General features: G+C 48.8%; 5 protein-coding genes and 1 long non-coding RNA gene across 6 annotated transcripts in view; 3 read left to right on the forward strand and 3 right to left on the reverse strand.

Moving 5' to 3' along the window:
• The first annotated feature begins 740 nt into the window (after positions 1–740).
• LOC115593278 (uncharacterized) lies at positions 741–2,070 on the forward strand. The gene is made up of 2 exons (XR_003986282.1): positions 741–1,264; positions 1,644–2,070. It is a non-coding gene; the product is annotated as an uncharacterized LOC115593278 (long non-coding RNA).
• A 1,506-nt stretch (positions 2,071–3,576) lies between these two features.
• On the reverse strand, positions 3,577–14,894 carry ythdc1 (YTH N6-methyladenosine RNA binding protein C1). The gene is given in 17 exon segments (XM_030436771.1): positions 3,577–4,568; positions 4,761–4,878; positions 4,880–4,953; positions 5,038–5,103; positions 5,287–5,326; positions 5,472–5,508; positions 5,839–5,918; positions 10,294–10,448; positions 10,535–10,619; positions 11,797–11,914; positions 12,020–12,128; positions 12,222–12,337; positions 12,487–12,549; positions 12,710–13,109; positions 13,275–13,585; positions 13,685–13,786; positions 14,698–14,894. Coding segments are annotated over 17 exon segments (2,091 nt in total). The 5' UTR covers positions 14,726–14,894; the 3' UTR covers positions 3,577–4,379.
• Positions 14,895–17,537: 2,643 nt separating this feature from the next.
• On the forward strand, positions 17,538–19,011 carry ufc1 (ubiquitin-fold modifier conjugating enzyme 1). The gene has a single exon (XM_030435886.1). It carries the CDS (start codon positions 17,727–17,729, stop codon positions 18,240–18,242), a length of 516 nt encoding a protein of 171 aa, XP_030291746.1. The 5' UTR covers positions 17,538–17,726; the 3' UTR covers positions 18,243–19,011.
• On the reverse strand, positions 18,577–25,560 carry fktn (fukutin). Its single transcript, XM_030435885.1, has 10 exons — positions 25,284–25,560; positions 24,396–24,452; positions 23,494–23,694; positions 23,180–23,326; positions 22,362–22,492; positions 21,951–22,083; positions 21,546–21,675; positions 20,053–20,186; positions 19,007–19,131; positions 18,577–18,851 (listed from the first exon to the last, which is right to left on the reverse strand). The coding sequence occupies exons 1-10, from the start codon at positions 25,383–25,385 to the stop codon at positions 18,638–18,640; spliced, it is 1,374 nt and encodes a 457-aa protein (XP_030291745.1). The 5' UTR covers positions 25,386–25,560; the 3' UTR covers positions 18,577–18,637.
• Positions 25,416–27,406, forward strand: LOC115593042 (uncharacterized). Its single transcript, XM_030436358.1, has 4 exons — positions 25,416–25,439; positions 25,578–25,799; positions 25,840–26,037; positions 26,638–27,406. The coding sequence occupies exons 1-4, from the start codon at positions 25,416–25,418 to the stop codon at positions 27,016–27,018; spliced, it is 825 nt and encodes a 274-aa protein (XP_030292218.1). The 3' UTR covers positions 27,019–27,406.
• The window catches only part of wdr36 (WD repeat domain 36), a 12,014-nt gene continuing 11,699 nt past the window's right edge, over positions 27,098–27,412 (reverse strand). Inside the window, exon 20 of the mRNA XM_030436359.1 lies at positions 27,098–27,112. Within this exon, the coding sequence (XP_030292219.1) occupies positions 27,098–27,112 (15 nt within the window). The remainder of the gene's footprint in view (positions 27,113–27,412) is intronic.

A 27,412-nucleotide genomic window follows, 5' to 3' on the forward strand; every position in this document is an offset into this window, starting at 1 on the left:
CAGAGCAGAGCAGGAAGCAGCAGGAGGTGGAGCAGGAGGCAGCAGGAGGTGGAGCAGGAGGCAGCAGGAGGTGGAGCAGGAGGCAGCAGGAGGGAGGTGGAGCAGGAGGGAGCAGGAGTAGAGCAGCAGGAGGGGCAGGAGGTGGAGCAGGAGGCAGCAGGAGGTGGAGCAGGAAGCAGCAGGAGGTGGAGCAGGAGGCAGCAGGAGGTGGGGCAGGAGGTGGAGCAGGAAGCAGCAGGAGGTGGAGCAGGAGGCAGCAGGAGGTGGAGCAGGAGAAGCAGCAGGAGGTGGAGCAGGCATGGGCAGCAGGAGGTGGAGCAGGACCGGCCAGCAGGAGAGTTGGGAGCAGGAAGCAGCAGGAGGTGGAGCAGGAGGCAGCAGGAGGTGGGGCAGGAAGCAGCAGGAGGTGGGGCAGGAAGCAGCAGGAGGTGGGCAGGAAGCAGCAGGAGGTGGGGCAGGAGGTGGAGCAGGAGGCAGCAGGAGGTGGGGCAGGAAGCAGCAGGAGGTGGGGCAGGAGGTGGAGCAGGAGGTGGGGCAGGAGGTGGAGCAGGAGGCAGCAGGAGGTGGGGCAGGAAGCAGCAGGAGGTGGAGCAGGAGGTGGAGCAGGAAGCAGCAGGAGGTGGGGCAGGAAGCAGCAGGAGGTGGGCAGGAGGTGGAGCAGGAGGTGGGCAGGAGGTGGAGCAGGAGGCAGCAGGAGGTGGGGCAGGAAGCAGCAGGAGGTGGGGCAGGAGGTGGAGCAGGAAGCAGCAGGAGGTGGGCAGGAAGCAGCAGGAGGTGGAGCAGGAGGCAGCAGGAGGTGGAGCAGGAGGCAGCAGGAGGTGGAGCTGGGACGGGGTGATGGACGAGCATCAGGAGCAGTTTGGGGTTCAGTTTCTTGCCCAAGGACACTTCAACAAGCAGACCAGGGGAATCAAACCAGCGACCTTCTGATGGAGGCGCTGCGTCTGCCCCTGAGCCACAGCCACATTGTGAATTTAGATGGATTTGATTCTTCTGGTTTTACAGTCCTTTCACAATAAAAGCCCAATGTTTCCTCCTTCTCAGGTCACCCAAAGACAAAAGCGTTTGTGACGCACGGCGGCACTAACGGTCTGTATGAGGCCGTGTATCACGGTGTGCCGCTAGTCGGAATCCCACTGTTCGGGGATCAGCCCGATAACCTCGCCCGTCTGAGTCGCCGCGGTGCCGCCATCGTCCTAAACTTCAACCTTCTGACCTCCGACGAGCTGACAGAGGCGCTGCTCGCTGTCATTAACGAGCCGAGGTGAGAGTGATGTCACAGGAAGCTTTAGCTTGAATGTTTCTAAACAGTCTGTGTCCGAAATCACTCACTGCTCCCTATATAGTGACTACGCCATTTTGTAGTTCTGTCCGAATGTCTAGTGGGAAATATTATACCCTATATAGTGACTCAAAGTATCCCACAATGCATTGCGAAAAGTAGTGTACAACTGATGGTCACTAACTAAGCAATATTTACCATCATGCATTGCGCTGCGGACGAACGTATGGAAGTTTCAATTCACATTCACATTGTTGAATAAAATTGATTTCCTGTCTTTCCCTGGGCCCTTTCACAATAAAAGATTGTTAACACTTAATAAAACATCAATATGACCTGTTTTTCCCCCCATGATGCTCAGCTACAAGTCCAGCATGGAGCGGCTGTCAGTGCTTCATCGTGACCAGCCGGTGGCGCCCCTGAGCACCGCTGTCTTCTGGGTGGAGTTTGTGATGCGACACGGTGGAGCACGACACCTGCGGCTGGCGTCACATGACCTGACCTGGTTCCAGTATTACAGCTTGGACACTGGCGCCACCCTGCTGGGCGCCATGCTGACCGCCACGCTGACCGCCACCACCATTGTCTGGAGCGGCATCCGCTTCTTCCTGCGATGCCTCAGCCGGCGACGAAGAGAGAAGAATGAGATGAATTAATACTAATAATGGAATATTTCAGATCCTTCATGTAAACAAACCAACACTGTCAGCTTCACTGTCGCCTCTCCGTCGCCACGCTGCGGACAGAAGAGCAAACAAGTCAGAAATAAACATTATTTTGTTTGGAAATGGTCTTGCATTCTAGAGCGCTTTACAATACGTGCCACATTCACACACACATTCACACACTGATGGCGGCGGCTGCCATGCAAGGCAGGCCTACTGTTTATCAGGAGCAGTTTGGGGTTCAGTATCTTGCTCAAGGACACTTCAACATACAGCTAGGGGAGCCGAGATTCGAACCAGTGACCTTCTGATCACTAGACGACCTGCTCTACCCACTGAGCCACAGCCACCCTTATTAAGTAAACAAACTGTTCAGTGTCGTCACACAGCTGCTCCTGTCCAAACTAATCGTCTTTGGTAGAAGTCTGAGTACTTTTCCGGGTTTCTGCAGGCTTGAACAAGTCAAATTTAAGACTTTTTAAGACCACTTTCAACGAAATTTAAGACCTACACGAAGAACGAAAAAGCAAGGAAAAATAAAGTCCCCGAATTACTTTAAAAAATAACTAAATCTATTGCCATTCACAGAGCAATTGCACAGTTATTATAGTTTTAAAATGTCATTAGTTTTTATTTTAATTTGTTTTTTCAGTTTGCTTTTTATTTAAGTTTAGTTTGAATTAGTCTAACAAGTGATGAAGTAGCTTTAGTTTAGTTTTTATCTGGGAATTTAATTTATTAACTATAATAGCCCTGTTTTTTTCTTTATATTTTTTTCTTTATTATTTATTTTGCGGGTTAGGGGGGGCGCACACACACACACACACACACACACACGGTGCTCAAAATCCAAAGCACCCCCGATTTCATCGTCAGAGTTGAGATGAAGAAGGTTTGAATGTCGCTTGACTTCGAGACGTCAGAGTTCGGGTCGAGCAGAAGTGGACGAACTTAGACCGGGCACTGGTGACTAAGGCGTACAGCAGTGTGTGATAGCATCACTTCACTGGAGACTTTTAGAAGCTAACCGGTGTTTTTCCGATTTTGTGTGCGACACCAGCGCTTTCACACCGAGTGTGGCCAATGTGAGGGTCCTCTTGCAGCGCGTGCACTGCGCTTCAGATTCATTATCAAGTACGGCTTTTAACCAACTGAATTCTGGATGTTCAAGCCAACACTTGTTAAATACACTTTCACATAGTTGTAGCAGATTCCACAGTCGAAGTCTTTCCGGAACTGATGAAGTGTGCGGCGATAAATTCCGACCGGGCTGTTGGCAAAATGCCTCTTACGTTCCTTCATTCTTCAGACAGAAGAAGAACGCACTGAGCCGACTGTGAGTCTCACAACACATTTCCCTGAAACAAAAACAAAAAAAAACAAACAAATAAATAAAAGGCGACGACGGAAGCAGTAAATGAATGTTCATATTTAAGACCTAACTAAATGTAATCTAAGACCTATGTGCAAAATATGGGCGTATTTAAGACTTTTTAAGGCCTAAAATTGAGATCGTCAAATTTGAGACTTTTTAAGAACCCGTGGAAACCCTGACTTTTGAAGGTAATCAGATTACAACATATGTATTCCCAGTAACTTTATTTTCACACAAAAACCCAAATCAGCTGATTTCAGGTGTTATTTTTTATTTTGTACAAAAACAAACAGAAGCTCCGCCCCTTCCGCTCAAAAACAGGAAAATAATAAAGTTTCATTTTCAAACAGTCTTTTAACACAGATCAGATCAATCACACAATAAAACTGATCAGCTGGACTTTTGGTCACCACGGTAACAACCAATCAGTCAGAAGCAGCAAAATGAAAAACAACATTTGAGTTTTACATGAAGCAAAATTTCTTTCAATGTATTAAAAAATGGCAGCAGGAGTCAAAGAGTAAAAACAAAAACACGGAGACTCTTTAAATGTTTTTATAGAGTCTGTACAGGAAGTGAAATACAAAATAAAACTAAAAAGAGAAATAAATAAACAAAGCTGGACATGTTTTTATTTCACAAAAATCATCTAAAATTGTTTAAAATAAAATCCGGAGTCTGAACCTTTTTCAATAAAAGAAGCAATGATTGGAGAAAAATCTAATAAATGTCCTGCTGATCATCATCACGCAACCTTTCAGAGGCCACGTCCCTCATGTTGGCTACCCACAAAGAGGATTCTGGGAAATTAAGAGTGAATGCTAAGGAGAGATTACACTGTAAAAAAGAAGGATCATCAAAATAAAAGTTTGGATCAAACTCACCAAAAAACACATTTTTTGTTTTAATTCACATAAAAACTGATGATGTCATCATGAAGCTTGTTTAAATTTTTATTCATAATCAACAAAAAGAACAAAAACAGGAAACCGTCCAAACCACTGCTGACTGTCACAATAAAAGCCTCTACAGGCTGACAGGATATGATGTCATCAGATCACCTTCGGTACCGCCCCCTCTCCTTGTCCCTCTCTCTCTCTCTGTCTCTGTCCCTTGCTCGCTCCCTCTCTCTCTCGCGGCGTGGTCCACCACGGTCGCGTTCACGCTGTCTTTCACGCTCACGCCGACTGCTCACTACCGCCTGCGTCCGCCGCAGGAAGTCGTCCACACGCATGTCGTAGTCATGCTGCATGTTGGGGAAACAAACAAACAAAAAAGATCAATAAGACTAGTGATCCTTCAGAGGCAAACATCAGGTCTCATCATCAATCTATCAAACAGACAGGAAGTCAGGGAGACAGAAAGTCAGAGACACAGAAAAGTCAAAGACAGGAAGTCACTGCAGTCAGTAGTATCTCAGTAGAAACCAGAGACTCACTGGGCTGGAGGTAAAGGCGCGATGTTGCGGCGCTCGCTGTTTGTCTCTGAAGCGGGGGGGCGGAGCCTCGTGTGGCGGTAAAGGGGGGTGGTGGTGGTGATGGTAGGCCTGGTGAGGGGGGGGGCGGGGGGTGGCTGTGATGGTAGTAGGGGGGGTGATGTGGGGGCGGTTGCTCCACGCCAGGGTACGCCGCCTGAGGACAAGTACATGACATTATATGAGTTGTTGTCAATAACCTGATCAATCAGTAAACAGGATTAATAACAGAGTCTCTCACCAGAGTCTGCCACGGAGCCGGAGGACCAACGCTGTGGTGGTAGTCCCTCATGTAGTCGTTATAAGACTGAAACAGGAAGCACAGGTGAGCACCTCCACACACACACACACACACACGTTAAGATGAAGCTAGGCTAACATGCTAACATGTATAGATGGAGCTAGGCTAACATGCTAACATGTATAGATGGAGCTAGGCTAACATGCTAACATGTATAGATGGAGCAATGCTAACATGCTAGCGACTCACCCCGTTGAGAAACACGTCTCGTCTTACGCTGGAGAATCGTCTGAAAACAAAAAATTACATAAGAATAATTTTATCTTTAAAGCTTTTGTCATTTTGTGTGTTGGTCACGTTTTACTGGTGAATACTGCTGTGGCCCCGCCTACTTCCTTTGACCTGTTCCAGGTGAGTGACAAAGTGTTTCTCACCTGTCCACCGGCTGGTTCCGAAGGTCCTGGATGAACCCTGCAAACAGATTAAACTCTTGTGTTAAATGTGAACAGATTCTGAGCTGAGCAGCACGAACGGGTCAGAACACTGAGTCACCTTTAAATGTTCAGACCTTCAACGCAAAAAACAGCTCAAGATAGAAAAACTGAAAATAACTTCAGAAAAAATATTTCAAAAAAATATTTTAACTCAAGTGTTGATTTCAAAATAAAAAAGTGTTGAACTTTTACAGTAAGAGTGTGATTACACAGAGAGGTCAGCTGTGTTTACATCAACACATAACGAGGTCTCATTTATCATCAGACATTAAAATAAACTGCAGACTGGCAGTTTCAGATTAACGACCTGCTCGCTGGTTGAAGTCAGGCGGACCGTCGGCTCGCGGTCGCTTCCTGCCGTGAAGGTCGTACTCTTCAGGGCGACGCCTACGTAGACAAGTCAATCAGTAAGACAAACACATACACACAGTACACACACACACACACATTAATACACACTGGAGGACTCACGCAGGTCAAACTCAAACAGAAGAAGAAGAAAATTCCCCCAAATCAAGTCATCAGGTCATCAGGTGTGTTTTTACAACAACTAATACAAGATGAAGGTTCTGAGTCATCTAGCTGTCATCACAGGTGAGACCAGGTGTTTACATTTAACATTAGCTCCAAACAAACACCTGCAGTCAGCTACACACCTGTCTCACACTGCAAAGGAACATGTGTTTTATACCTGCCTACCAGTCCTCCACCTGGCTACTGGTCCTGCCTACCGGTCCTGCCTACTGGTCCTCCACCTGGCTACTGGTCCTGCCTACCGGTCCTCCACCTGGCTACTGGTCCTCCACCTGGCTACTGGTCCTGCCTACCGGTCCTCCACCTGGCTACTGGTCCTGCCTACTGGTCCTCCACCTGGCTACTGGTCCTGCCTACCGGTCCTCCACCTGGCTACTGGTCCTGCCTACCGGTCCTCCACCTGGCTACTGGTCCTCCACCTGGCTACTGGTCCTGCCTACCGGTCCTCCACCTGGCTACTGGTCCTGCCTACTGGTCCTCCACCTGGCTACTGGTCCTCCACCTGGCTACTGGTCCTGCCTACCGGTCCTCCACCTGGCTACTGGTCCTGCCTACCGGTCCTCCACCTGGCTACTGGTCCTGCCTACTGGTCCTCCACCTGGCTACTGGTCCTCCACCTGGCTACTGGTCCTGCCTACCGGTCCTCCACCTGGCTACTGGTCCTGCCTACTGGTCCTCCACCTGGCTACTGGTCCTCCACCTGGCTACTGGTCCTCCACCTGGCTACTGGTCCTGCCTACTGGTCCTCCACCTGGCTACTGGTCCTCCACCTGTCTACTGGTCCTCCACCTGGCTACTGGTCCTGCCTACTGGTCCTCCACCTGCCTACCGGTCCTCCACCTGCCTACTGGTCCTCCACCTGGCTACTGGTCCTGCCTACCGGTCCTCCACCTGGCTACTGGTCCTGCCTACTGGTCCTCCACCTGTCTACTGGTCCTGCCTACTGGTCCTCCACCTGCCTACCGGTCCTCCACCTGCCTACTGGTCCTCCACCTGGCTACTGGTCCTGCCTACCGGTCCTCCACCTGCCTACTGGTCCTGCCTACTGGTCCTCCACCTGGCTACTGGTCCTCCACCTGCCTACCGGTCCTCCACCTGACTACTGGTCCTGCCTACCGGTCCTCCACCTGCCTACTGGTCCTGCCTACTGGTCCTCCACCTGGCTACTGGTCCTCCACCTGCCTACTGGTCCTCCACCTGGCTACTGGTCCTGCCTACTGGTCCTCCACCTGCCTACTGGTCCTGCCTACCGGTCCTCCACCTGGCTACTGGTCCTCCACCTGCCTACTGGTCCTGCCTACTGGTCCTCCACCTGCCTACTGGTCCTCCACCTGGCTACTGGTCCTGCCTACCGGTCCTCCACCTGCCTACTGGTCCTTCCTACCGGTCCTCCACCTGCCTACTGGTCCTGCCTACTGGTCCTCCACCTGGCTACTGGTCCTGCCTACCTGTCCGCCACCTGGCTACTGGTCCTGCCTACCGGTTCTCCACCTGGCTACTGGTCCTCCACCTGGCTACCGGTCCTCCACCTGGCTACTGGTCCTGCCTACCGGTCCTCCACCTGGCTACCAGTCCTCCACCTGCCTACTGGTCCTGCCTACTGGTCCTCCACCTGACTACTGGTCCTGCCTACTGGTCCTCCACCTGACTACTGGTCCTGCCTACTGGTCCTCCACCTGACTACTGGTCCTGCCTACTGGTCCTCCACCTGGCTACTGGTCCTGCCTACCGGTCCTCCACCTGGCTACCAGTCCTCCACCTGCCTACTGGTCCTGCCTACTGGTCCTCCACCTGACTACTGGTCCTGCCTACTGGTCCTCAACCTGACTACTGGTCCTGGCTACTGGTCCTCCACCTGACTACTGGTCCTGGCTACCAGTCCTCCACCTGCCTACTGGTCCTGCCTACTGGTCCTCCACCTGACTACTGGTCCTGCCTACTGGTCCTCCACCTGGCTACTGGTCCTCCACCTGGCTACCAGTCCTCCACCTGGCTACTGGTCCTCCACCTGGCTACCAGTCCTCCACCTGCCTACTGGTCCTGCCTGCCGGTCCTCCACCTGCCTACTGGTCCTGCCTACCGGTCCTCCACCTGGCTACCAGTCCTCCACCTGCCTACTGGTCCTGCCTACTGGTCCTCCACCTGCCTACTGGTCCTGCCTACTGGTCCTCCACCTGACTACTGGTCCTGCCTACTGGTCCTCCACCTGACTACTGGTCCTGGCTACTGGTCCTCCACCTGGCTACCAGTCCTCCACCTGCCTACTGGTCCTCCACCTGGCTACCAGTCCTCCACCTGCCTACTGGTCCTGCCTGCCGGTCCTCCACCTGCCTTCTGGTCCTGCCTACCGGTCCTCCACCTGGCTACCAGTCCTCCACCTGCCTACTGGTCCTCCACCTGGCTACCAGTCCTCCACCTGCCTACTGGTCCTGCCTGCCGGTCCTCCACCTGCCTACTGGTCCTGCCTACCGGTCCTCCACCTGGCTACCAGTCCTCCACCTGCCTACTGGTCCTGCCTGCCGGTCCTCCACCTGCCTACTGGTCCTGCCTACCAGTCCTCCACCTGCCTACTGGTCCTGCCTGCCGGTCCTCCACCTGCCTACTGGTCCTGCCTGCCAGTCCTCCACCTGCCTACCAGTCCTCCACCTGCCTACTGGTCCTGCCTACCGGTCCTCCACCCGTCCCCTGCTCCTCCTCTGTTGATACTACACTTGCTGTCTTTGTCTCTGTGGTGGTCTTGGTGGTCCATCCCGAGGCTCTGAGGGAGGTTTTGTTCTGGTCCATATGTATGCAACTTGTGTTCTGACTCATCTGTGACATCATTTTGACAAATGTTTGCTTCACACACACAATAAAACAACAAACAAAGAAGAAGTCTCTTAAAGGGACAACATACCGGTCTTGCAAATGTGGGAGGGGCTTGTCTGAATGTGTCAACAACACTTTTGATTATAAAAACAGTTTTTCTCCTCATCAGTCCATGTAAAGGCTTTTTTTAAACAAACCCTCTTATTTTGAAAGGGTGGAGGGGGGTGATGATGATGATGATGATGGTGCAGTCCTGTCAATCATTACACAAAGCCCGCCCCCTCCGGCCCAGCCCCGCCCCCTCCAGACCAGCACCAGTCCTTTAAACAGAAACCTTTCTGTTGCTCCGTCGTTCTGGATGCTTCTATTTTTATTTCCCCTCCTCCTCCTCCTCCTCCTCCTCCTCCCACACACACTTTATATTCAGTTCACAAACACACACACACACCAATAAACATCAGCAGTTTGTGGTTAACAATGAGCTCAGTCCTGACTCAGTGTGTGTGTGTTGGGGAGGGTGGAGGATTATTTAACTGTCCTTTCATGGAGGGGGGAGGAGGGAGGAGGGAGGTCATCATTTTTTCAGTCCGAGCAGATTTATTTATTTTTATCGAGTCCGTCTTTTCCTCTAATTCTGTAATTTACCTTGTTTGAACAGGTGGAGAAACTCCGCCCCCTCGGACACACCACACCTGCTCATTGGATACAGTCCAGAGGCCACGCCCCTGACACACCCAACCCTCTCATTGGATATAGTCCAGAGGCCACCCCCCCACCTGCCCCACCTCCTCAAAGAGCCAGAAACAGTTCGCTGGCAGCTCTCTCTCTCTCTCTCTGCTTTAGTTCTACCTTGCTCGCTCGCCCCTCGCCCACCCCCTCCTCCATCAGTCCGGCCAGTGACGCTTGTCCTTTCTGCTTTTATTCTGAAAGGGTCGGCCACAGTCCAGCTAAACATTTTGATTTTTAGACTCCTGAAGTACGAAGCTCCTGCAGAGGAAGAAGAGCTTCAGAGCAGAAATTTAGAAACAACAAAATTTAGAAAATTCAATTTCTGAAATCTCAGCTGAAGTTAAACAACTAAAAAATATACCAAATTTATGTAAAAGACAATTGACCTTGTTTCTTATTTAAATTTCAAACAATTAATTCAAACTGAGAATCATTCTGAGACTTCAACACTTGTTAACGAGGATCTTTGATTTCCTGCCTGACTCTTTAAGACGCGAACGAGGCGTCACTCCGGTGGAAAACTCCAGACTGGAAAACAACAACAACCACTGAACCGGCAACGCTAGCCACCAGTAGCTAGCCGCCGGCTAAAGGCAGCGGCCGTCTCTGTCGTCCGGCAACGGGTGGCGCCGTGGTCGCGGCAGTAGAAGAAGAACAGGAAGCGGGAGGAGTAGCTTGGGGATTGGCTAACCTTCCCGGTTCGCGTTGCGGCGGTCGACCCCGAGGCCGGGGCTCTGATGGCGTCCGACGCTTGTGACGAACGCGACGAGCCACCTGGTGGATATCCACACTCTCGTCCAATGGGAACAGGGCACAGAGCTGAGCGCCGATGTCCGGTTGGATCTCCTGAAAGATATTGAACCAAAAAATAATAATTTTAATGCAACAAAAAAAAAAAGACAACAGAAGAAGAAGAAATGAAGCGGGCTCACCTGTCCGTCACGTCCAATTTTGACGGGCTTGTGTTCGTTCCAGGGGTTGGACAGGTGAGCCGTCTTAGTGAACGGAAGCTCTCTCCTGGAAAAACAATCTGTGTGAAAACCTGCACAACATTTACATTTATAAAGAGTAACAAGTGACCAGGGACGCCAAGAAGCTTTTAGACTGTTAACCAGCGTCAGCTGACAGTCTGAGCTGAGGAGAGACTCGATGCCTCAGCGGCCTCGCAGACACACACAGTGTAAACTACATGTAGTTGAACTACACAGCTTCACTACAATTTGCTGTAGCTTGCTGGTTGTTAAACTACATTCATATTTTATGCTGCATCAAGTAACTCAACTACTTTTTGGGTAATTTTTTTGGTTTAACTACTCAATTTACAAACTACAATTCTGACAAATAACATGAACTATTTTCTATTTAAAAACGAACTATATAATGTAAATTTATTTTGTTTTACTTTGAAAAAAGGCATGAAACATGTTGTGACATGCCAAGCCAACGCTGCCTCTGATTGGCTCGCCCTGGCAGCACTCAAATGCTTCACAGAGTGGGCGGGTCTTTGTGCCCTCTCGCTACCACCGATGAGCCCCCGAACACACCAGCCCAACATCGGCCATATCTGAGCATGTACATGTTGGATATAGATGCATCTACAGACACGACCTGTGTTCACATGTGAGCCCTGCAAGCCGAAAAACGTTTTCCTCTCGAGTTCAGAGGCATATTTCTTCCGGCATGTGAATTTTTTGTAGGCTATTATAATTTTGTTTCACATACACCATATTGATTTATTTAACGCTGAGTTAAATGAGTATAATGAGTAGAAGTAGTTACTAAAGCTACTTTTTTTAGCAGTAGTTTTACAAACTACATTTCTCCAGGGGTAGAAATGTAGTTCAAACTGCTGCAGGCTGAACTACATATAGTTTTACAAGTTACGCTTGCAAAGTAGTTTCCCCAACACTGCACACACATCACAGCCATGTTGGCCGGGTGGAGACAGTGTGAGGGCGAAGGATTCAAGGGTTCATTTAGTAACGTGAAGCTAGCAGGGCAGACAGGCTAACGTTAGCTCTGGAGACAGCAGAGCTTCATTCAGTCCAAAGAGGATTCTGAATCCAGCTAAAGAACCACAATAAAACCAAAGACTTGTGTGGCTGTTGAGTAGGTTTGTAGTTCTGTCGTTGGATTTGGGACAGACGTGTCAGAGACATGTGGCAGTAACGATCACACACACACTCAGGTTTACCTGCAGAGCCAGTCAATCTTGAAGACTCCGCCCAGCATCTTGGCGTTCATGCCGGCAGGAAGAACCCAGTGGATTGGTGATCCGCCATGGTGAGACTCTGAAGCCAAACGAGCGAAACCTGAAGACGAAGCAGACAAGGCGAAAAAGGCTGATGAATTTAAATCTTTGGAACTAATGAAGGAAGAAGAGGAGGAAGGGCTAACGAGCAACGTGTGATAATGACCTTGGAATTTGCCGCTCTCCCTGACGGAGAAGACGAGGACGACGCTCCGAGCAGAGCGAAAAGCTGCATTCAGCTTCTTCTCGTTGACAGGAAGCGTGGACCAAACACCCTGAGCGTCACACAGAGAGCTTCTCATTAGACCGGACATCAACACAACATCAACACAACAACAACAACAAACAACCTGTAAACACGAGCTAACCTTCGCTTTAGCCAGCGAGACGTTCTCGTGGTTGTTGCTCTTGATGAGGAAGAATCGAGCCTCTCGCAGGATGTATCGCAGCTTACTGCTCGGATCCTGACAGATCACAAACTTTCCTGCAGGGACAACAAAGTTCAACATATCTGAAAACACAGAAAGTGACTGTAATCTGATTACTTTACATTAAACTTGCAGTAATCTGACTATGTCTCTGACAACGTCTCCTTGATCACAGCCCGTTAGTATATAATATTAAGCGCCTTACTCTCCATCCCTTTGCGAACGGCTCGGACCGACGACGACAGCTTCTCCCGCTTCTTCTCCGAACCTTTCAAAATAAGAGCACAGAATGAACTCATAGCTACAGACGTCTGTGTTCTCCAGTTAAACTTAGTTTCCACTTCTCAAACTAACTGGATGACAGAAGTGGAAGTGCCCGGTAGGTTTTGGAGTGGGTCAGAATTAAGAAAAACTGTTGTCATGGTTACCTGAGGCCTCGGAGGCGGAGCCTGAGTGCACAGATTCGCCGTCATCAGAGAAACTGACGGAGGAGGCGGAGCGTGAGTCGCCGGCCTCGCTGCGAGTGTCGTAGTCATTCCCTTCACCGCCACGACGCTCATACTCCTCATCCTCCTCCTCTTCATCCTCCTTCTCTCCTTCCTCCTCTTCCTCCTCGTCTTCTTCCTCCATGCCATCCTCTTCTTCTTCCTCCTCCTCCTCCTCTTCCTCCTCTTGATCCTCCTCCTCCTCTTCCTCTACATGGGAGGCTGTAGGGGAGGAGCTTCGTGACCCCGGTTCTGAACCATACTCTGCTGCTGCCTCCTCCTCCGATTGGTTCTCATCCTCGTGGGGGGAGGGGCTTACTCGCCGTTCGTCACGTCGCAGCTTCTGAATGCAAACAGAAAATAAACATATTTGGCTATTAAACTGGAAGCTGATTGGCTGTACGGTAGTTTTTATCTGACGTCACTATAAAGTTAGTGTTCAGTCACACTTAGCATTGTGAGCACTATTATCATTAGTGTTATTAATGAGTAATAGTATGATGAATACCTGGCTCAGACCCTCCAGGCCTCTCTGAGACTCTCGGCGTCGTACTTCCTCTCCTACACGGCTTCTCGCTGGTTCTCGAGTTCCTCGCCGCCCCTTTCGCTCCTCGTAGTATTCGTGTCGGTAGCTGCTGGTGGTGGCCGCAGCGTGGCGTCCGCGGGGGCTGGATGCCACCTTCTTCGAGGAGGAGGATGAGAGAGGTGGACCCGGAGCTCTCTTATTGGTGGAGGAGGACCTGGAGGGGGCATGGCACGATGAGGGTCGGAGTCTCTTTAGGTCCTGGCTGTCAGAACGCTCACTCTTCCTCTTTGTTCCTGATAGAGAGAGCGCAGAGTTAAACATCACACCCAAGTACAGATGACTTACTGTGAGCATCAGCAGTATAATTTGTAGTATTTGTAATGTACTTGTACCTTTCTTGTCACTGACGTCTCGCTCTGTCTCGGGGTTGTACAGCTCGTCGTCTTGATCCGGAGCTTCAGTCAGAAGATCTTCAAGAACGTTCAGCTCGCCGTCTGAAACCACAACAACAAACTGTTCTCACTCAACAAGTCACAGCAGCATGAAATCAAACCGGGAACATAAAGTCTACTGTGATGCTAGCAGCTCTGTGAGGCAGGCATTAGCATGCTAACATGATGTGTACAGGACTGTGAAGCTCATTTAAACCTGCAGCCAAAACACATCCGCGTTAAAGGGAAACCTGTGTTTCACTGCACTGACGGATCCGATGTGAATCCAGTGTTGGCGACAGAATGACAAGAATACAACACAGAACCAACACAGAACCAACACAGAACCAACATGTGGTTCACACAGTGAAGGCTGTGAACATTCAGCAACAACCCTTTAAATGATCGCATGTTGTAATATAACGACACAAAATTAATATACTGACGTGATTTTAGATCCATGATTCACTTAAAACATTGATCACGTTGTCACACATTCCATATTGATCCATAAACTGCAGTTCTCATCATGAGAATCATATTTGACCATGTGATCGATGAGCTGATCAGCTCTCATCGCCATATTATCAGAACACATGCTAACTTGATATTAATGAATGAATGAAACACGTAATATTGATATCTGATGACTGAGATTCTGACCGACGACACCTTATCGATGTGTAGCTATAGAGACGTCATCAATTCCAGTAAGCAGAGTTTGATAGAGGGATCGATTAGTGAGCGTTAGCCGCCATGATGAATGAAAGAGAAAACACGTCCCAGCTGCTGCAGGTCGGTGACTCACCTGAGAACGAGTCACTCGCTGACTAGCACACTTATTAATAACGTATCGATGTGCCGAAGATGATCGATTCGCAGCTGAAACAACGAGTGCTTCACAGAACAAAAATAGCGCACATGCTAATGCTAACAGCTAACTGCTGCTAACAAAGCAGCTCGCTCTGCCTCACCTTTGTCCTCGCGCCGGTCGGCCGCCATCACAGCAGCCGTGACGTGCTCCTGTCTCGCGCTCAGGTAACTACAGGTAAACCCGTATTTAGTTGTTTAATTCAAACACGGAATAATCAGAAAGCGTCAGCCTGAAGGCAGCCGGACGAGGAAAATGGCCGCCGAGACTGTTGTTGTAGCTTCTTCTTCTGCTGCTGATTTACAAACAGCGTGAAGGTGAAGTGGCGCCACCTGTCGGACCGCAGCGGCACACACACGCGCGCGCACACACACACACACACCGCACACACATACGATACCATGTTGGATAACACGGGGCGACTGACGCATGAGGTGTTGTCCTGACAGACATACAGCAGGTGTGTGTTGGAGCAGGTAGGAGACTGTTTACATTGTTGCACGTGTGTAACTGCACACAAATCAGATTTGCACTGTTTTCATTTTTAGGGCCCGAGCAGGTCGAGCAGGTCTGAACATTCCCCAAAACTCACCAAACTTGGAATATAAGTCACACCTGCCGAAAAATTGTCTAATCTCTTGTCGTCCTCAATGTCCACCACTAGGTGGCGCTACAATCAAGGAAAGTGCGTTTTGGCTCATAACTTTTGTAGGAGCCATATTTAAGTTTTTATGTTTTGCATGACTTGCTTTCCTTTTTGAGTGTGCACCTTCAACAGGTGGTGACGGTGCTACCTTTTAAAAGGGCTGCTGGTCGAGCGCGACGGGGAGAAGGCGGGCCAGCAGAGACCGTCACTGACCTCAGTCTGTGAGCCGGCTGTGCACCGGGTCTGCGCCTCTGACACCTGCTTTAAAACCCTCTTGCATTTTGTTTTGCATTTCGTTTTATTTACAATAAAGTACCGGCAACAGTGAAAAGTCAAACTCTCTCTCGTTGGATGTTTTTGGACACAAGCTGCGAGTCTGACTGCATCACCTGCATTCTCCAGGTGGCACAAACACAGGAAAATAGGACATAACGGGTTAAAGGAAAACATCTAAACTGTTTTCGCCACTACAACTTTTGTCGCACATTCACAAACCTTATATCCACGCGTTCACTGAATTGTGCTGAATCTTGTGATATAGGCCACGCCCATTTCCGCCTACCGTTTGGATTCAGGCGATTGCACCGATTTGCACCAAACTTTGCACACAGCATCTGTGGACCCTCATGGCAAAAAGTTAGTCAAATAATTTTATACTCCAAACAATACTCAAGATATTAAAGGGATAGTTTGTGTTTTTTGAAGTGGGGTCATATAAAGTACATATCTATAGTGGATCTGTTTCCTGCAGTAATCAGCTGATCAGTGCAGACTCAGTTTGGAGCAGCAGAGAGCCGCTCCAGCCCAGACGCTCAGCTTTGTACTGCAGTGAACGGGTCCAGAGAAAAAGAGACATTAACCACCTGAAACAAGGCTCACCTAAAAACATCTACATCAGGTCAAGTGTACGTTGTATAGAGAAAATTCACACCGCTTTACATCGCTGTCAGACCGTGCTTTCTTTTGGCACTACATTTTCTCAACCGCAGAACCCCCGTATCCCTACGCATGAGCGCCAATGCGGAAGGATTTGGAGAGTTAAGTTTCGTTTTTATCGACAGTAAACCTCTCGTCCAGCAGCTGGGCCTCGCGCTGTGTTCCGCCGCTCGCAGATCAGCTGTTGCCCAGTTACGATGATGCGTAGGGATACGGAGGTTCTACGGCTGAGAAAATGTAGTGCCAAAAGAAAGCGCGGTCTGACGGGGATGTAAAGCGGTGTGAATTTTACCTATACAACGTACACTTGACCTGATGTAGATGTTTTCAGGTGAGCCTTGTTTTAGGTGGTTAATTTCTCTTTTTCTCTGGACTCTGTTCACTGCAGTACAAAGCTGAGCGTCTGGGCTGGAGCAGCTCTCTGCTTCTCCAAACTGAGTCTGCGCTGATCGCTGATTACGGCAGGAAACAGATCCACTATAGATATGTTCTTTATATGACCCCACTTCAAAAAACACCAACTATCCCTTTAAATAACAACTTGCTGTAGTACATTTTGCTCAAAAAAGTGTTGGATATCTCCACAACGGTCTGTCCGAATGACTTGAAACTCGGGTGACTGCTTCCCCATGAGCCACTAAGGCTCTGTGAAAAAATTATACTCTTACTTTTCCCAACTCCTCCTCGGCCATTTCACCGATTTGCACCAAACTTTGCAAGTAGCATCTGTGGACAAAACTTATCAAAAGCTTTCACATACGTCACATCTGGTGGCGTGATCCATTTTGATGCCTTGCCATAAAACCATCAACTCATTATAACTTCCACATAAAATTTGCCATCTACTCCAAATTGCTCAAACATGTAGAGGGTCTTACCCTGAATACATCTACGTGGAACACCCCGACGGCAGCACGCCCCGACGGCACGCGTGGACTGCGAGGGCCCGTTCATCATTTAATTTTGTTTTATTATTTACATCTATATTGTATATTTCAGATGTATGTATATCTTGGCATTCTGTGGACAACAAAGGAAGAATTTCATTGAACAGAAGAACATGTTTATTTACTGAGCACATGACAACAACGTGTGTGTGTGTGTGTGTGTGTGTGTCACTCACTTCTGGAGTGAATCATCCATCAATAAATATGAAACAGCTGTACTTAGAAACCACTTCAAATATTCAGAATATGTATTGATCTGTGATTATTGTTGACATGTAGTATTAGTCCAGTGGTCACGTGCTCATCCTTCTCTGGAAGATTCACGTCAACCTGACATAAATACAAAATTGTGTTGAATGTTTTTATTGAAAACAACTCAGTAACCAGTAATCAGTAACGGCAGCAGATTAAAAAAGGTCGGAGTCTTGTTTTGAAAATCTCCTACAGGAAGTGCTTCATGCTGGAGCAGCTTCCGTGCAGTGTAAAACCGGAAGTCCACGTCAGGACTCAGATGAGAGCTGAAGGCAACCTGAGTGGACCCGAACCGAACAGTTTCACTTCGGACTCGGTTTAAACACAAACTTATTTCCGTTTGGAGACAAAATGGCGGACGAGGCCACGCGCAGGGCCGTGTCACAGATCCCGCTGCTGAAGACGCACGCGGGCCCGCGGGACGGCGCGCTGTGGCCGCAGCGGCTGAAGGAGGAGTACCAGGCGCTGATCCACTTTGTGGAGCAGAACAAGGCGGCCGACAACGACTGGTTCCGCCTCGAGTCCAACCCAGACGGCACGCGCTGGTCCGGCACCTGCTGGTTCATTCACGAGCTGCTGCGCTACGAGTTCCGGCTGGAGTTCGACATCCCGGTGACGTACCCGGCCACGGCGCCGGAGGTGGCGGTCCCGGAGCTGGACGGGAAGACTGCGAAGATGTACCGCGGAGGGAGGATCTGCCTGACCGACCACTTCGCCCCGCTTTGGGCCCGGAACGCGCCACGCTTCGGCCTGGCGCACCTCATGGCGCTGGGACTCGGACCGTGGCTCGCCGTGGAGATCCCGGACCTGATCAGCAAGGGGCTCGTGGTCCACAAGGAGCGGGAGCGAGAGGGGGCGGCGGAGTGACGTCACCCTCCCAGACTCACTGAACACTGACGAACTGAGCGAGAGGACCGGAAACAGTCGAGTTCCATTCAGAGTAAAAATGACGAAAATATGAACAGAGTCTGGCGGAGAGGTCTCTGATGCGCAGCTGACCGGAATTATTAAATGTGTGGTGACGTAACAGCTGATGTTTGATGACGTTTCATTTGATTCTAAACATGATTCTGAGGTCATTACAGGTAACAGCAGAATGAGTCTGGTGGAGGCAGTCAGCCATCAATACTGATGATTTATAATGATGATGTCATGATGACGTCACAGACCTCTTCTTAACAAATCAGATCTCTTCCTCTTGTTCTTTTCACTTTGTCTTTATTTGTAGTTTTAGTGTTGAATTAATTTTCAGTCATTTGCTGTCAGTAAACTTGGATAAGCTCCGCCCACTCGGCTGGAGGCCACACCCCATTTTCCTGCACGTTGCTCGGTGACGTCTTCCAGTCCCAGGTCCTGAGCGGGATGCTCCAGGTGTCTCCATAGTTCGCCGTCACGTAATCGAGTGTTTCACAGGGAACACGAACTTTCAGCTCCAGAAGCTCCGCCCAGCAGAGCGAGAACCGCGGGAAGATGTACCTGCAGTAAAGAGAAACTCTTTAACAACTTTGTGTTGACATCTTTCAGGTGTTTAATGTTTCAGGTGTCATTATAAATAAAGTTTTCTTATGTGGCCCCTAACGCCCCCTCACTGCTGCTGATCTGACTGTCAATATCAATAAAGTTTTATTAACTTGAACTTTTTGCCGCTCTTCGCCTGCGTGCCTCCGTTCCACACCACGTTTCCGTCTGCGTAGAAAAAGAAAACATCCAGCTTGACGTCATCACTCAGGAAGGAAAGTTCCAGACTGTCCTCAACCTGCATTTCAAAATAAAACAAACATTTTCAAAATAAAATACACACTTTCAAAATGAATCGGTTTGTGTCCACAGGATGTCGTTTCCCATGACAACAGCTTGTCTGGAAACGAAAACAGCTGCAGAATCTGACGTCATGTTGATGTTCAGTTTCATAGTTCTACAAAGTTAAAGCTGATTGTTATGTGTCAGGAGCTCCAGTGGAGACGGCTGTCTCTGGGAACACCATGCTCTCCCAGAATGCACTGCTCAGCTGGATAGCGGACGCGGCAGCAGCAGAGTGCGAGCTTCAGTCTGTACAGGAAGTCACATCCTGTCAGATCTGATCTGACCAATTTAAATGTGATCAGACTCATTGATCAGCCCGTACAGTTTTCAGCTGTTGTTCATTATGACACTACATACAGAGTAATAAAACTCTTTTACACAAACATCACATCAGAGGAAATACAACTTCATACGTCATATAGTTGAGTACTGTTAGATTTAGATCAGGAGGTGCTTCCATTAGTCAGACACAAATATAACCAGCATGCACTGCGGCTGATCAATTCTGTATAATCCCTGCTCGTCGGGGAGGAGGCTAGTTAAAAGAACCGATCCTCTGGACCGGAACCATCACAAGAAAATACAGGAAACAACAACTACAAAAAACCCACTTCAAAATAAAATACCTGCTTCACAAAGTCAGCACAGTGCCAATAAAAGTATTCGTAGTAAAACACTGGTGAAATAAATGAAGACAGGAAACTCAAAATAAATGAAGATGAAGACCGCTTCATTCCTTCACTGAAGTTTGTACTGTAAACAGTGACGGGCACACAGAACAGGAAGTCTTGGCCCAGATATCCTGCAGCTGAAGCGGATGATAAATCCGACCTCGACTCTCAAAATTAAAGAAAGAAGAAAACAAAGTTATCACCTTTCCAAACTTGTGTTTGAGGGACAGGCCGGCGTCCCTGAATGCTGCGACCATGTCCGGATTGAAGTCTACAACGAAAATCCCGATATCGACATCACGGCTGTATGAGATGATACTGCACTGCCTGAACCAGCCTGCAGGGGGCGAGAGAGACAGCGAGAGGGTCACATCATCTACAGGATATCATATGATGATGCTACTGGTAGGGATGTCACGAGAACTGATACTTGCGATACCTTTCAATTCTAAAATGTCAAAACACTGACGATGCCCATATTTTTAACTACTGCTCGCACCAATTCCAGTGTTAGAATTGTGCTGCGCCCCCTCCGGAACTGATGGGGGCAGTATACGCCTCAGAGTGTTCCAGTCAATACTTACATTCAGAGGTAGCAGGTCACGAACAAGTGGAACTACACAAAAATCACCTGTGGAAGATGGCAACAGCAAGAGCCCCACCTCGAGGCAGATGACCGTGGCGTTTTTATTCAGCCGCAGAAGCCATTTTGAAAACGATGCTACCGTGGTCTTCAGACCAGGGGAAGTAATACTTCCAATTTAGCAAAGCATCTGAAAGACCGTCATCCGGATTTGTTTAAAGAATTCATTGTGAGTCCTGATTCATATTAACAACATCCAAAGGATGAACGTTTTCTGTTTTGTTTTGTTTTTAAATATGTCGTACTGAAATACATGTTACATGATGTTTGGGATGGTGGACATATTTGTTATGGCTTATGTTACGAACGTAGCTTATGCTGTAGTTTTAACATTAGCCTAGCACTACCGTTATAGCACTAGCCACCTCGTAGTAATGCAGCCTCAGTTAGGAGAAAGAGAAAGAGAGCATGTCTCCTGCAAGTATCGTGTCAATACTAGCAACATTCACAGAATATCTTAGTTTAATATAGTTACAAATTAATATGCAATTGGTTTGTCAAAACATGATTACCCCCCCAAAAAACTATTTTTACGATGTAAAAGACGATTTGTGAGTGACAGAGCTGCAATTTCACCACGACCACACTGAACGTTGCTTCCTAATTGATCATTGGTATAGAACATTTGGAGTTAAATTTGCAATTTAAAACAGGTGCTGTGCTGCTCTCCCATTCTTTGCTTTTTTAAAAATTGTTAGACAGCCCTGATTTTTATGTTAATGTTTTAAAATGAACTGGCTGCCACCACCTGCCTGTGACTTCAAATGACTGCATCTACTATTAAGTGTGTGTGTGTGTGTGTGTGTGTGTGTGTGCGTGCGGGCTGGAGCCGATGTGCAGGGCATGCAGGTGCTTGCGGCTTATACTTGTGCTCTTTCTTTGCTATTTTAATAAAGAAATTCATGTTCCAAGTTCGAGTACATGGAATCTTAGAAAATCCTTTTTTTTCTTTCCATGGTATCGAAATTGGTATCGAGAATCGTGGAATTTTACTAAATTAGCATGTGGTCACACTGTGGACACTCGGCGCATCGCTGACGCTCGGCGTGTTACCCAGACAGGTGCCGCTGCTGAGCCAGAAGGGGATGTCGAGGCGTGCGAGTGTTCGAGCGGCGAGGTGAAGCAGAGACTTCACTTTCCTCCTGAAGTCGAGCGCCTCTGGAGACGAGTCGTCGGGGTAGAGCTGCAGTCACACACAGTGGAGAGAGAGAGTTCTGTCAGTAATCACCTCTTTTGTTTCTGTTTTATAATTGTATCAAAGTGAGAAACATTTTGACCTTTAGTTTATTCTTATTTCATTATTTCATTTATTATTCAAAGTTTTGTTCAACTGTTTTTATCATTTCATTTATACTTTTCTGACATCATTTGAGTTATTAAAATAACTCATTCATTTTTCTCTTTCACTTCCTCTTTTATGTCCCCCTTTCACAATAAAAGCCCATTGTTGTATCTCACTTGCAGGAAGTTGCGGGCGTCACGGTAACGGCACTCCAGGAAGTGGGCGTGTTGCTGCTCGTTCAGAAAACGTGAGATGTTGCGAGGGATTCGAATGTCGAGGCCGTCCAGGACCGTCAGGACCAGCTCCGGCCTGCAGGGGGCGACCGCACACAACAAACCCAGACGTGTTGTTCCAATCATCATCAAATCAGATAACAACATGTCTCAGATCAGATGTTAGAGTCTGATAGAGTTCATTATTGTGTTTAACCAAGATTAGATCTACAGACGTTTAGATCTACAGACCTATAGATCTAAATGTCTGTAGATCTATAAAGCTGATGAGAGAGTGTGACTCTCTTCACGTCGACACTATTCAGACGTTTCACATCAGATTTTGGGGCTCGTCCTGCTTTCATAGGCTTTCACCTGTCGTACGCTCCCGGATGGCGTCCGTAGTCGAGCAGTTTGAAGGGAGCGAAGTTTCGGTCCATGTTAGCTTTGAGGCGCAACGCTCCGTGCCAAAGGTAGTTGCCACTCCGCTCGTACAGGAACACCACCTGGAACAAAACACATAAAACAGCCTGAGATAAAACACAGCAGAAAACACAATATGGCAGTGACTGTCTGCTCCTAACCCTGAAAAATGACATTTTTCCACCAACATCACGGGTCTCACAAGATTTATAAAATGCGGGTCAACCTGTTGAAAATCATGTCCTTTGAAAACTCATCCCAAATACCTTCTTTATTGAAACGGCACCACCAGATGTTTCTTGGCCTTTGTATGTCTTTATCGATAGAACAACTTCAGCGATGACCGGAAACGGATGAGAGAGGGGGAGTGACCCGCAGCAAAGGGCCCCAGGCCGGGATTCGAACCCTCTGTACATGGGACGCCTGCTCTACCAACTGAGCTAATGGGCGCCCCTGCACCATCAGATGACGCTTGATCGCTTTGTGCGGAGGATTAAATAAGTTTATCGTACAGCTCTTCTAGATTTTCCAAATGGTATTGGACCAATTGGATCAAATGCTGAAAGGAAACGTGTCGTGTCTCGGAGGTTGTCACGCTCAAAACGATGTATTCACCATTTTACAGCCTCTTCTTTCACAATGTGAGCTTATGGGAAAGTCTTTTTGTGCTGCAGGGCGTACGTGACGCTGTAGTTACACAGTTCAGCCACTACAAAAACTGGCTTCAAACCCCGACCCACTTCCTGGAGGCTGGATGCAGCCCCACTTACCTGGACGACGTGGCCATGGAGGCGGAACAGGAAGTGGAGGGGGATCTCCTCTCCTGATAGGGTGTCCAGACTGGCCAATCGTGGGTCCTCTCCTCGCAGCTCCAGCAGGTCAAAGCCTTTCTGCTGCGCAGCCAATAGGAGGCCAGGCTGACCAAAACAAAAGAATATAGAGACACTTTCTGCAGATGTATTTATCTATTTAAAATCAAAATAAAGTTGATAAAGAAAAGACAAACACTTCACAGCTAGTAACAATTACAAAATATAGATGACATGTTTTCACACTGTCTTGAGACCATGAACACATCACTTACATCATACTTCCAAAGGTTGGCATGCAGAGCGAAGGATGTGATTGGCCGACCAGTGCACAGAAAGCTGCAGTGCGGCTCACGCACCAGCCTGTCGCGCTGCCGCAAAGCATCTTGGGAGAGAAGCGTCAGTGCAGCGGTGTCAGCGAGGAACAACGGCAGCCTGAAGCGCTGAGCTAACGCCAGAAACTTCTTCACGGTCTGCTACAGAAACCAGACAGAGCAGGTTCAGAGAGGCTAACAGTGAGGCTAACAGTGAGGCTATCAGAGAGGCTAACAGTGAGGCTAACAGAGAAGCTAATAGAGGCTAACAATGAGGCTAACAGAGAGGCTAACAGTGAGGCTAACAGTGAGGCTAACAGAGAGGCTAACAGAGAGGCTAACAGTGAGGCTATCAGAGAGGCTAACAGAGAGGCTAACAGAGAAGCTAACAGTGAGGCTAATAGAGAGGCTAACAGTGAGGCTAACAGAGAGGCTAACAGTGAGGCTAACAGTGAGGCTAACAGTGAGGCTAACAGTGAAGCTAACAGTGAAGCTAACAGTGAGGCTAACAGAGAGGCTAACAGTGAGGCTAACAGAGAGGCTAACAGAGAGGCTAACAGTGAGGCTATCAGAGAGGCTAACAGTGAGGCTATCAGAGAGGCTAACAGTGAGGCTAACAGTGAGGCTATCAGAGAGGCTAACAGTGAGGCTAACAGAGAAGCTAATAGAGGCTAACAGTGAGGCTAACAGAGAGGCTAACAGTGAGGCTAACAGTGAAGCTAACAGTGAGGCTAATAGAGGCCAACAGTGAGGCTAACAGAGAAGCTAATAGAGGCTAACAGAGAGGCTAACAGTGAAGCTAACACTGAGGCTAACGTTGAGGCTAACACATGGCTTCTTATAGCATTTTGATGCTGACTCACCCATTGGACGTCGTTGGCAGTCAGGTGACCTGTTCGACTCAGGATGTGAGGGCCAGGCTGCAGAAGAAAGGCATGCTGGGTAATTAACTGATAACTTCACTGTTATGTCGTCAGCAGAGGGCTTTAGCCTGTGGTGTTCACTGTCCTCTGACCCCGTCAGGCCTCCACACTGACCTCTGACCCCGTCAGGCCTCCACACTGACCTCTGACCCCGTCAGGCCTCCACACTGACCTCTGACCCCGTCAGGCCTCCGTACTGACCTCTGACCCCGTCAGGCCTCCACACTGACCTCTGACCCCGTCAGGCCTCCGTACTGACCTCTGACTCCGTCAGGCCTCCACACTGACCTCTGACCCCGTCAGGCCTCCGTACTGACCTCTGACCCCGTCAGGCCTCCGTACTGACCTCTGACTCCGTCAGGCCTCCGTACTGACCTCTGACCCCGTCAGGCCTCCGTACTGACCCTGTTGTTCGTGTGTACTGACTCTTGCGTGGCGCTGTGAACAGCCTCAGGATAGCGAGGCGCCATCATGTGTACGTTTCTATGTTTTATAGCTAAATGAGCTGAGTGACGTCAGCGGAGTCACTTCTGTAGAAGACTTGTGGAGTGTAAAGTGTTAATGAGCATGATGATTACAGAGCGAGTCTCCAGAGAGTCCTCGTGGTCCCAACAGTCAGACTGAGCTGGAGGTCTCAGTGAGGGGACACTCGTGCTGCGTTCAGGTGCTCCTCGGATGTTTCCACTTATGGGTTGGGAAGTCGAACTTCTTATAATTATTTATTTTTAAAATCTAACCATAATTCCAATAAAAGATTCACGGCCTGAAGCCACAGATCAATCCGCTGATCGATTATTGAAAAGCTTTGTGTTGTTGACGGTGTCTCACCTTGCTTACGTACTTCCTGTAGTAATACAGCTGGAACAGCAGGAACACGGAGCTGCTGACGATCAGCAGCGACAGCACGGCTGTCCGGTTCACACGAGGCATCCGGAAACACTGCACGTCAACCTGCTCCCCATGACGTCATCACCGAGGCTCTCTGTCCGGGATTAACGGCGGCAAAACCAGACAACGGCGCGAAAAAACACCGAGCTGTCCGCAGCGTCTAGAGGCGCCGCCATCTTTAAAACAACCCGAGGAGAAGACGAGTCCTTCCTGCTGGGACCTTCACAATAAAAGCACAGCGCAGTGCTTTTGAAAAACAAACAACAGAGCCAACAGGTGGAGTACAGAGGCATCAGGTGGAGTACAGAGCCGACAGGTGGAGTACAGAGCCAACAGGTGGAGTACAGAGGCATCAGGTGGAGTACAGAGCCAACAGGTGGAGTACAGAGCCAACAGGTGGAGTACAGAGGCATCAGGTGGAGTACAGAGGCATCAGGTGGAGTACAGAGCCGACAGGTGGAGTACAGAGCCACAGGTGGAGTAACAGAGCCAACAGGTGGAGTATGAGGCATCAGGTGGAGTAAGAGGCATCAGGTGGAGTACAGAGGCAACAGGTGGAGTACAGAGGCATGAGGTGGAGTACAGAGCCATCAGGTGGAGTACAGAGGCATCAGGTGGAGTACAGAGCCAACAGGTGGAGTACAGAGGCATCAGGTGGAGTACAGAGGCATCAGGTGGAGTACAGAGCCGACAGGTGGAGTACAGAGGCCAACAGGTGGAGTACAGAGCAACAGGTGAGTAGGCAGTGAGTAGAGGCATCAGGTGGAGTACATAGGCATCAGGTGGAGTACAGAGCCATCAGGTGGAGTACAGAGGCATCAGGTGGAGTACAAGGCCAACAGGTGGAGTACAGAGGCATCAGTGGAGTACAGAGCCAACAGGTGGAGTACAGAGGCATCAGGTGGAGTACAGAGCATCAGGTGGAGTACAGAGCCAACAGGTGGAGAGTACGAGGCATCAGGTGGAGTACAGAGCCAACAGGTGGAGTACAGAGGCATCAGGTGGAGTACAGAGACATCAGGTGGAGTACAGAGCCAACAGGTGGAGTATGAGGCATCAGGTGGAGTAAGAGGCATCAGGTGGAGTACAGAGCCAACAGGTGGAGTATGAGGCATCAGGTGGAGTAAGAGGCATCAGGTGGAGTACAGAGCCAACAGGTGGAGTACAGAGCCGACAGGTGGAGTATGAGGCATCAGGTGGAGTAAGAGGCATCAGGTGGAGTACAGAGGCATCAGGTGGAGTATGAGCCAACAGGTGGAGTACAGAGGCAACAGGTGGAGTACAGAGGCATCAGGTGGAGTACAGAGCCAACAGGTGGAGTACAGAGGCAACAGGTGGAGTACAGAGCCAACAGGTGGAGTACAGAGGCATCAGGTGGAGTACAGAGGCATCAGGTGGAGTACAGAGGCAACAGGTGGAGTACAGAGGCATCAGGTGGAGTACAGAGCCAACAGGTGGAGTACAGAGGCATCAGGTGGAGTACAGAGGCATGAGGTGGAGTACAGAGGCATCAGGTGGAGTACAGAGCCAACAGGTGGAGTACAGAGGCAACAGGTGGAGTACAGAGGCATCAGGTGGAGTACAGAGGCAACAGGTGGAGTACAGAGGCAACAGGTGGAGTACAGAGCCGACAGGTGGAGAATGTCCGTTTCGGGACACACAGAGTTGTTTGTGATAAATGTTTTATTCTTGTAATCTCAGTGAGAACTTTTCTTTAAAATACAGCAACTTTAAAAAATAAAACAAAACTTAACTTACACAGTTGCAATCTGAAACATTCAACCCGAAGACAAAAGACATGACAGTGATGTGAATATGACACAGAGCTTCATTAAAACTAAATAAACTTTGACTTATTTGACAAGATAAATTAACGAACATCTTTCATTTGAAACCTTTTCACATTATTATTCCGCATCGGGGAAATTCACGTGTGACAGTAGCAGGTAGACAGACGTACAATAAGTACAAGACTTAAAAACACTGAAAAAGATTTAGATGAGAGAAAGATAATAATATAGAAAGGACTGCACGCTATGTGCATTATATACATTTAAATAAAGCGTCAG

Source organism: Sparus aurata, chromosome 12, assembly GCF_900880675.1.
Source record: "Sparus aurata chromosome 12, fSpaAur1.1, whole genome shotgun sequence".
Taxonomy (NCBI): Eukaryota; Metazoa; Chordata; class Actinopteri; order Spariformes; family Sparidae; genus Sparus; species Sparus aurata.

Coding starts and splice junctions, on each gene's coding strand:
- ufc1 (XM_030435886.1), top strand. CDS start 17,727: ATGGCGGACGAGGCCACGCGCAGGGCCGTGTCACAGATCCCGCTGCTG.
- fktn (XM_030435885.1), bottom strand. CDS start 25,385: ATGCCTCGTGTGAACCGGACAGCCGTGCTGTCGCTGCTGATCGTCAGC. Junction 20,187..21,545: donor CAGCAGCGGCACCTGTCTGG/GTAACACGCCGA, acceptor CGCCCCCTGCAG/GCTGGTTCAGGCAGTGCAGT. Junction 19,132..20,052: donor TCAAACACAAGTTTGGAAAG/GTGATAACTTTG, acceptor TTTGAAATGCAG/GTTGAGGACAGTCTGGAACT.
- LOC115593042 (XM_030436358.1), top strand. CDS start 25,416: ATGACGTCATCACCGAGGCTCTCT. Junction 25,440..25,577: donor CGTCATCACCGAGGCTCTCT/GTCCGGGATTAA, acceptor TCACAATAAAAG/CACAGCGCAGTGCTTTTGAA. Junction 25,800..25,839: donor GTGGAGTACAGAGCCGACAG/GTGGAGTACAGA, acceptor CAGAGCCAACAG/GTGGAGTATGAGGCATCAGG.